Source organism: Physeter macrocephalus, chromosome 14 (assembly GCF_002837175.3).
Source record: "Physeter macrocephalus isolate SW-GA chromosome 14, ASM283717v5, whole genome shotgun sequence".
NCBI classification, from domain to species: Eukaryota; Metazoa; Chordata; class Mammalia; order Artiodactyla; family Physeteridae; genus Physeter; species Physeter macrocephalus.
The window spans coordinates 126,635,666-126,646,023 of NC_041227.1; the positions used below are offsets into that span (position 1 = coordinate 126,635,666).

Sequence of the window (10,358 nt, forward strand, 5' to 3'; positions counted from 1 at the left end):
TGAGCTGATTTTTGAAACTGAAAAATCTTTGTATCATTTGTAAATGGCAAATAAATTGTTTTACAGCCTTCATTTTAAATGTATACTAAAGTGATGTGCGCTTTTCATCTAGTCACCTCTTTTTCACATAAACGATGAAGTGATTTGTAAGATTCCTAGGGGAGGGTTTCCTGTGATAATATATTAACTAGAAATGGACAGACTCAAAACACATATGGAAAAATGACAATCTGATTCAAAATCCTTACGTCACAGATGGGAAGTGATTAGCTTAGGATCCTCAAAGTTCCAATTTATATTCTCCATGATTCCCAAGGTGGTATAACTAACTCCCTGCCTTCCCCATTCCCTGCATACCAGCTCCATTCCACATTTAAATTTACCACTGGGGAAAGCAAAAACCCCCAAACCCCTGTGGTCACCTTTTAAGTCAGTGTGAGGCCTAGTATGACACCGGTAGATTTCAGTGAGACACCTAGTCAAGGTGCACAAGGCAGCTGACCTGGTGATCGGTTGCTGTCACACAGCTGTAGGAACCCCACAGAGGGCAGGGGTGCCCAGACGAGGGAAGAGCCGTGTGTGGAGAGCACTACGGAGTGGCGGGGATTGGGGAAAACTGGCAAGTATTTGAAGCTGAGCTGAAGCTCAGCTGCTGCTCAGCAACTAAAGACGGTCTTCACGCGGGAATCTAAAGCCAGTGCTGCTAGAGGTCATTTTTAAGAGGAGCCAGAAATTAGGATCTTAACGTAACTTCTTCGGATTTATAAAATACTGTTTAGGCTAAAGCTCTCCCAGTTTGCCACCTTTGGCGTGTGTACCCAGACACCTGGCCTCTGGCTTCACAATTTCCATCAGCTGGAGACAGGGCTCCAGGCAATCAGAGTAGCAAATTACTTACTTGACGGAGAGGGAGAAATCCCCAGGGGCGCTCTCGCTCTCTCGGATGAGAAAGGCCCCATCGTGCCGCTGTTTGCTAAGCATTTCTTCTGCCTTGGCTCTGGGGATTTTGCCAAAAAACCACCTAAGGAAGGAAGGCAAGCCAGTCAACATCTGCTTCCCCACAAAGAAACGGGATATCCAGCCTCCGAAATGTGAGTAACAGAACAGCCCTCGCTGGAGGAAGGGCCTCCCTCTCTACCCTCCTGTCTCCACATGCCCCACCACACCTTGCCAGGGGGACCATCTCCCTTCAACCGTCTCCTCCATTCCCCAGTGACTCAAAAGACACAATCGTGGGCCACTTTCTATAGAGGAAGACACTTAAAAATGGGCCTCCTGGGCCAAAGCTCACTGGGCCCCCAACTGACTCAGCAAGGCAGCAGGGAAAGCCCAGGCCTATTGATTTGAGCACATGATGAACCATTTAAGGTGAGACAGGCCCTTCCTGCAGCCACTTGATAAGGCAGCAGCCTTGCTACAGTGGGATGAAAAGAAACGGGGGCAGGAAAGCTAGAAGGCCCAGGAGCTGGAGACAGGGCCACTTCTTGCAACAGCACAAAGGGAAGAGGCTCAGGCTGTGGCGAGCAGCCTCTGCTAGGAGCTGTGGTTGGCGCGCCTCTCAAGGCCACTCTCTGCTGTCACTGCTCAGTCTGGTTTTCAGGAACCATTAGGAACACCATGTTTTACTCCGTGCAGAGGCAGCTAGTTGCAAAATTCACTTTTTCATTTGGAGTAACTTACAGATTCTTCTGTTCCCAGTGCTAACTGACCTTGGTCACAAGAAAAAGTGGGTGAATTTATGGAAAAGGGTCGGAGCAGCTGGGGCTGGGGCTGACCACGAGGAAGAGGAGAAGAAATCTCTGAAACAGCTTCAAGTCACAGGCACCTCACTTCTCACAGGAAAGCCACAACTAATTAGGACAGATGACTGTGACAACAAGGTTCCCTCTGCAAACTTGTCTTTATTGTGTTATTATTTTAAAAAAGCAACGATGCCACTTGTAACTAATGAAGACCTACCTGCTTCATCAGACTCCGTACATGGTAACTAACATCATTAAATATGCAAACTAGAATAACAAAGATACAAAGAGTCCGTTAAAGTTATAAATCTAACATATATCTATCTTACTTATAAGCAACTGCAAGATGTCTCTGAAATAATACACTATACTAAAATTCAAACAGAAGGATGGGAGCTGCTAGGAAGGATACATTCAGAAGTTGCCATTAGTAACCTTTAAACATTCCTAAAACCTGCAGCCTTGTATCTTTGTCATTTGAACTCACGTAATGCCAAGCCGCTGAGGAGCTGGTACAACCTATCTTCCTGCGTCTACAAAGAACTTGAGGGTAAGTCTTCCAGGGCCTGGAAGTAAGGCCACACAGGAGAAATCAGGTAGGAACACAACAGAACTATCTCCCACTAGGAAAGGACAGCTCATAGTGTTGAGATCACGTAAGTACTTTCTGTTTTCCTCTGTGCTCTCTGGCTTACATTACAGTACCCGTGCACTCAGTAGCCATTTGGCCGAGAGGTGGCAAGAAGTTCCTCAACAGTCACATTCTTTCCTCCTAGACCCCCCCAAATCTTCCTACCAGGCAGGCATTTTCCTTTCTGTTTTCCTTTTTTAAGGTATAAGTAATGAACATAAATTAAAATAGCTTAGATGTACATGAAGTAAAAATAAAAAGCAAGACTCTTCCCTCAAACTCCCCAGAGGCAGCAACTGTTGGCAGTTAGATGTGTATGTTTGTGGACCTTCCCTTATGGTGCACAAATATATAGATATGGTGGCAGTATTTTCTTCCTCTCAGCTTAAAATTAACTCATTTTTATTTTCAACTAGAAAAAAAAACAACCCTGTGGTGAAGCAAAGTACTCTAACTGGAATTTTAACAAAGATTTACTTTGTAAAAAACACCCCTGTTATAAGCACCCAGATTGAAAAATGGAAAATTAGTTGGAGACCATTTTATTAAATGAAGACTTCTTTTGTACCTGTGCTCCCATTTTCACTAGACACACACACACTCGCTGCCCCCGTTCCTCCCTCTCGAGGATGTCCCACAACCTAAGGGATATGACACTATGAGAAACAGCTGTCACTCTCAGAACATTTAATACCACCATCCTACACTTCCTTAGCATTTTATACTGTTTATAACCTTGATTAACTTCTTTTAATGGTGATATTTACGTGTAACTACATGGCTTTGGTCAAACTTCTTAAAATTTTTAAAAAGATGGGTTTATACTACATACAAATAGCAAGGGAGAAAGCTAATGGGAGGAGGCAGCTTATTTCCAATTCAAGTCTTTATTACATCCCACAGGCACCCATCCATATGCATTTAATGTGAAAAGCACATATTTGGATTCACCCCCAGTATATACAACTCATGTTGCAACACTAATGCCAACAATCATTTCGTAGTCTGTGTTTAATTTGTTAGCTCAAATGCTGTATTAGGTCATACTCCATCTTAAACTTCCCTCTTGCTCCCTAACAAAAACTAAAAAAGGGAAGTAAGGGAGGCTGGGGAGATGGAAGGAGCGGCCTGGTACTCTGTACCCTCCCATAGCTATGAAACCACCACTGACCCTGTACTTATGGACATCCAGTCACACAGCAGCCATGTTAACGTGAAACAGGCCTGTGAGGCCCACCACTGCACAGGTACACGGTGATGGTCTTTTCTGGCAATATGGTTTCCTTTTTCAGAGCTTGGATGAATACTGCCTGCCTGCCAGCTAGAGTCTGTGAAGAACACCACCATGGGGCCTGGACGCTTCCTGATCAATTATTATTCCAAAGTTCATTACAGTGGGGAGAGAGGAGCAGGCATGAGAGTGACTCTTCCTAAAAAGCTAATCCATCAATCAGGTCAGTAACTACAACTACCCAAGGAAGGTGGCCTTTCCTGTGTTCCCAACCGTCAGATTTGAAATGCCGATGTCACCTGAAACAATCTGAAGAAAAACCAGGATTTAGAGCCACAGGCATTTTATTTAATATAAAAATTACAGTCTGATGTTCTGCTGAATTCTCCTTCAGCCTGGAAATATGAAAATGAAAAGGGGACTTCCCTGGTGGCGGAGAGGTTAAGAATCCGCCTGCCAATGCAAGGGACACAGGTTCGATCCCTTGTCTGGGAAGATCCCACATGCTGTGGAGCAACTAAGCCCGTGCGCCGCAACTACCGAGCCCATGCACCGCAACTACCGAGCCCATGCACCGCATCTACTGAGCCCACATGCTACTGCAGCCCACTTGCCTAGAGCCCGTGCTCCGCAACAAGAGAAGCCACCGCAATGAGACGCCCGCGCGCAGCAACGAAGACCCAACGCAGCGCCCCCGCCAAAAAAAAACGAAAAATGAACAGGAAGTTAAGTTGATTTTCTTATCACTGGATCTAATGCTGAAGTCAGCGAACTACGGCCCTCAGCCTAAAGCTTTCCAGTTTTGCTGTGACCCACAATCTAAGACTGTTTAAAAAAATTTTTAAGGATTGTTTTAAAAAATTCAACAGAAGAAGTATATGTGACATGACAGAGACTGCACATAGCCCACAAGGCTTAAAATATTTATTATCTGGCCCTTTCAAGAAAAGGTTCAGCCAATCCTTGATCTATTTTGAGGACGGATTGTAGGAATACACGTGCACAAATTTTTGGCTTGTGTGGACCGAGGTAGGATGCACTATGTGACTCCCAGTAACCACTATCCAACTGCTTCTCCCCACGGGGTGTATTCCGTGATGCTGTCCACGAAAAGCCCACACAGCCCCCAAAGCAAATATGGACACTAAGTGGCCACAAGAATGCAAAACTGTGCTTAGTACACTTCCCGGGAATCTGTAATAATCTCATGCTCATCTTTTGTAGTTTCTTGGATATCACTGCTTGTGCCTACATTTTAGTAACCTGGGCATGGCTGTGTGTTAGTTAACAGCCAATCTAACATCACAGGGACCTCAAATGAGGGACATTATCAATCCACTGACCAGGGGCCACGAATCTTTTCCATGTACGCCTCTGAAGATTTAATACTTCTGGCTTTTATTATCATGAACAAATCGGTCCCAGCCTTTGTACAAGAATTTGCATCTGAGTATCAATTCAAAACTACTTACTGAGCTACTATGTGCAGAGGCAAGGCACAAATTACAAGGGAGTATGAAAGCAGAAGACATAAATTCTTCAAGGAATCTAATATCTTTTTTAGGGGAGAGGGGGAAGAGATCAAACTCACATAGTTACAAAGATACACGATAGTACAAGTTCCAAACAAAAACTAGAAAAATATACTTTACAGTCAGACTGGTCTTCTCCTTTTAAATCATTCAATGAAACATTTAGAGAGCCATTATAAGGTGCCTGGTTCTTCCTGAAGTACAAGAAGTTTCCTTGAGGACCTCACAGATTCTTCATTATAGAAACTTCTGCGTAGGTATCTTCCTATTACCAAGCTGCAGGGTAACCCAATCTCTCTCCAGGCTTCCTGGATGTGCTCTCTCAAAGAGCTTCCCATTAACTACATGGACATTTTATTATACCATAATTTAACTACAGAACCTAACTTCCCAGCACCTAGCACGGTCTCTGCACATAGTGAGAACTGTGCAAGAGCTGAGCAACCAAAACATGAACCCAACAGACAGTTTTAGGGTGAAGGCCCTGAATCATGTTTTGTTTTACAGAGGCAAATCATTTTAGAACAGATTCAGTTCATAAGGTAGCATTTGGCTCATGTTTAGTTGCTAGTGGTGGTTACCTCTAAAAGGGGTACATGTATGGGGAGAAACTCACATTGCTCTATAGTTTTCTACACTGTGCGTTTTTTATAATAAGAACTCTATTCATAAATCAGGAGCTTGGGATAAACATACACACACTGCCATATATAAGATAACCAACAAGGGAACTCTACTCAAGATTCTGTGATAACCTATATGAGGAAAGAATCTAACACAATATTGTAAATCAACTATACGCCAATAAAATTAAAATATTTTAAAAAATGAGAACTGTATTAGTTTAATTTATTAATTCATAAATTAGTGGTTTTGAAATAAAAATACTGGAAGCTTTCCTAATTTGCAGCACAAAGAGGAATGAACTAGACCATTGTCAAGGCCCTTTTGAGCTCTACGGCATTCAGTTCTATGCAAGATGGCATTCGGTTCTATGCAAGATGACGTAAAAGCTGTGTAAGATAAGATGTGGTTAAGATCTCTGCTCCAGTACTTGCGGGAAGAGAAATGACAGGGACACATCAGAACAGTGACAATGGGGGAGAGGGACAAATGGGCTGCTACTCGAGGTGGGGCAGTCATCTAAAAGTCTTATTTACCATTTTGTGTTAAAATAAGTAGATACAGAGGATCTACCATTTCTTCGTGTTTCAGTGGCATTCTAGTCTGAGCATTAAATGCTTCAGTTCTCCCTGACATACTCACAAGAAAATGACTGCTTTTGAGGGAGGAGCAGAGACAATGAAAGAGGTGGTGGGTAAGGGTGGGAGGAAAGTGGTCTGTAAGGGCTCCCAGGATCCCACCATGTCACACATCAACAGTAAACGGTTCTGGAATTTAAAAAAATTTTTTTTTTCTCACCGCTCTCAGCAGCCTGGAGTAGGAGAGCACTTTGTTTTCTCTGAAGTGGGAACACTAAAATGGAGGGGTAGGGCAGTGATTATAGTGTACATTTACCGAGAACCAATTATATGCCAAGTATTGTGCTCTGGTGATACCAAGATTATTAAGATATGGTCCCATAGGAAAATCAAACATGTCAATACAAAACCACGTGATAAATACCCTTTCTAAAACTCAAAAAAATGCAGAATTATGAAACACATCTGGCACAAAGGGTTTCACAGAAAAAGAACTATGGACCTGCGTAACTGTTGTTTTATCATTTGAAGATCACTGACAGTTATCTAAAACATACACTATTATTGACTATTATGCTCTCATTATATTACTCTTACTAACATGGAAAAATCAACATGCTTTGTTAATTCCCTGAGAAGACAGAATAAAAAGTATGACATCCATCCCAATGATCTCAATTTTAAAACCATCGTTTGAACAAGCAGACGGGTCTGAACCTGGAGGGTCAGCAGAGCCCAACTTACGGATGTGGTTTCATTTCTATGTAATTCTTGGGGATGAAGCCGTCTTTCCCATTGAGCTCTGCCTTGTACCAGTTCTGATCACATTCTTCATTCAAAACCTGAAAAGAATTAAGACAAGGAAAAAAAAGCAATCATTTCCTTTTCACTCTTAAGTGGGTAGCCATGAAAACCATTATGTTGCCTTTTAGGTTTGTTTGTAAAAGGTGTTATTTGGAGTATTATCAGTTACATGGATGCAAAACTTCTTGTAATTTTTAAAACAACCAGCATTATGTCAACTCTGATACTTAAAAAGAAAAAGGAACTGTGTCTGGAAATGATAATTCAGGTTCCCAAACATCCAGCATTAAAACCTCAGTAGAAAAGCAGAGGGAGGGAAAAACTAAAAGATGAGTTTCTGTGAGGAGATTTCTGGAAAACAGCAAACACTGACACTGGAGAATAAAGGGAGAGAGTAGGTATAACCCCACAACAACTAGGCAGCAACAGAGAGAGCCTGAGGACCTTTCCAGGGATCGTCAAGCCAATTTCCAGAATCACAGAGATCCAATCTTGGGATTCCCTCATACTGTCTCTAGGTTATCCCAGTGTGGGTCAGCCACCGTCCCGCTGCTACCTGCATGCACAGCCATGTGCCCTTGTGTGGGAACACCGTATCTTAATGAAAAAGCACGGTAAGTCCTACTTACTTCTCTTACCCTCAAGGGCCACGATGTGTCCGAGTTAGAGAATGCTGGAAGCACACCAATGGGCCCCAATCAGGGGGAGGCCCAGAGACCACACAACTGAGCCACTGCATTCTGCAAAGTGAAAACAGCCTACCCAAGGTTACGGGCTAATGATTCCCATGCAGATTTTCAGAACTCAAACGAGTGTGCTCTCCAATACTAACTGATATGGATAGGCTAGGCCAAGATACTATCATCTTCAGAGTATTAAAGGGAGCAAAATACAGACTTCCCTGGCGGTCCAGTGGTTAGGACTCCATGCTTCCACTGCAGGGGGCATGGGTTCGATCCCTGGTCAGGGAGCCAAGATCCCGCATGCCACATGGTGTGGCCAAAAAAGGGGGAGTGGGCAGAATAGATCTAGGCATAGTATAAAAGCCACCCTTTGAATTCCAGATTTCTAACAAAAGGCAAAGGGTATAGGACATTTTAAAAAGTAACTTAGGGCTTCCCTGGTGGCGCAGTGGTTGAGAGTCCGCCTGCCGATGCAAGGGACACGGGTTCGTGCCCCAGTCTGGGAAGATCCCACATGCCGCGGAACGGCTGGGCCTGTGAGCCATGGCCGCTGAGCCTGCGCGTCCGGAGCCTGTGCTCCGCAACGGGAGAGGCCACAGCGGTGAGAGGCCCGCGTACCGCAATCAATCAATCAATCAATCAATCAATCAATAAATAAATAGTAACTTAAAAGAGAAAATAGAAATGTGAGCCCAACTCCAAAATGGCGAACACAGGAAAATGTTGATGGACTAGTACAGTGGTAGTAAATCTATACTACAGAGCAAAATTCTAAAAGGAAGCTGGTAAAATTCTTTACCAAATTATTTACTCATGATGCTGAACAATGCTGTACTCACTGCCAAATTAGAACCTGGACTGCTTGATGTATATGTACTGACATTCCAAAGTGAGATACAACTTTGGAAAAGGTAGATAAGACTGATAGATACCAACAAATAGCTAAGCTGCACTAATGATGCCTCCCAGTGAATTCACTTCTGAAAAAAGGCTATGCCCTGAAGAGTTTTACAAAGCTGGTGCCTATTTGTGATGCTGGCTAACCTCAGTGTCAGTCACTGAGTTTACATGTGCACAAGATAAGGTAACAAGCTACTGCTAAATCCCATCAGCCTCAGTGATGAAAACTTTTTTCTTTTCATCAATTTTCCCTTAAAAAAATTTTATTTATTAAATACTGTGATGATATAAACTAATATATGTAAAATACACTTATAATTTTAAAATCTGCATTTCAAAAACTGTACTGTGGCCAGAAAAGTTATTCTGTTGCTAGACCATTATAAAGCACACCCGCACACCAAGGACGAAGGTCTGAGAGGACAGGGCTCTTAAAGCACTCCCTGCCACAAGGACATCAACGTCCGTCCCTAAGCACCAAGGTTAACCCACCAGCATCACAGAAAATTCAACAGCACAAGAGCAAAGGAGCTTTAGGCCAGGATTTTGTTGTCTACCAAAAAGAAGGGCTGGAAGAAAAATGTGGTCTAGTAATTATCTTATAAAGCATTATGGCCCATTTGGACAGGAAAACAGAATAAGGTAATCACTTGGAAAAGGCCAGTTTTAATTTGTGACCAATAACCTTGCAGAAAAGGTTCTACACGCCAGAAGTTCTTAGAACCAACCGCATGTTCTTCTTTTTTAAAAAATTTATCTTATTTATATTTATTTTTGGCTGCACTGGGTCTTCATTGCTGTGAGCAGGCTTTCTCTAGTGGTGGTAAGCGGGGGCTAACTCTTTGTTGCGGTGCGCAGGCTTCTCATTGCGGTGGCTTCTCGTTGTGGAGCACGGGCTCTAGGAGCGCAGGCTTCAGTAGTTGTGGCTCGCAGGCTGTAGAGCGCAGGTTCAGTAGTTGCGGCGCACAGGCTTAGTTGCTCCATGGCATGTGGGATCTTCCCGGACCAGGGCTCGAACCCGTGTCCCCAGCATTGGCAGGCGGGTTCTTAACCACTGCACCACCAGGGAAGCCCTGCACGTTCTTCTGGTCACCTTGGTTAGGACAGAGGCAAACCTCCCCCTAAAAAAATGCCCTCCGACAATAAAAGAAACGCCAGGGCAACTCCCAGATTTGGCACCATTTTAGAACTATGGTTTTCTGCAGAACAAAATTAACACTTGGTGTTTGTATGCTTTTCTCCCCAAGAAGGTAGGGAAATATGGAACTAATACGTTTAGATGATGATGATGATGATGATGATGATGATGATGATGATGATGATGATGATGATGATGATGATGATGATGATGATGATGATGATGATGATGATGATGATGATGATGATGATGATGATGATGATGATGATGATGATGATGATGATGATGATGATGATGATGATGATGATGATGATGATGATGATGATGATGATGATGATGATGATGATGATGATGATGATGATGATGATGATGATGATGATGATGATGATGATGATGATGATGATGATGATGATGATGATGATGATGATGATGATGATGATGATGATGATGATGATGATGATGATGATGATGATGATGATGATGATGATGATGATG

The 10,358-nt window shown here is 43.0% G+C and overlaps 1 protein-coding gene across 2 annotated transcripts in view; it reads right to left on the reverse strand.

Annotated features, from left to right (window-relative positions):
- Positions 1-877: 877 nt before the first annotated feature.
- The window catches only part of LOC129392733 (growth factor receptor-bound protein 2-like), a 70,128-nt gene continuing 60,647 nt past the window's right edge, over positions 878-10,358 (reverse strand). For both annotated transcript variants that reach the window (XR_008619153.1, XM_055090068.1), the window contains exons 2-3: positions 7,083-7,180; positions 878-1,021 (exon numbers count right to left, since the gene is read on the reverse strand). Coding sequence is in view for 1 of the 2 variants with exons in the window: in XM_055090068.1 (XP_054946043.1) it covers positions 895-1,021; positions 7,083-7,180 (225 nt within the window). In the remaining variant the exon portion in view is untranslated. The remainder of the gene's footprint in view (positions 1,022-7,082; positions 7,181-10,358) is intronic.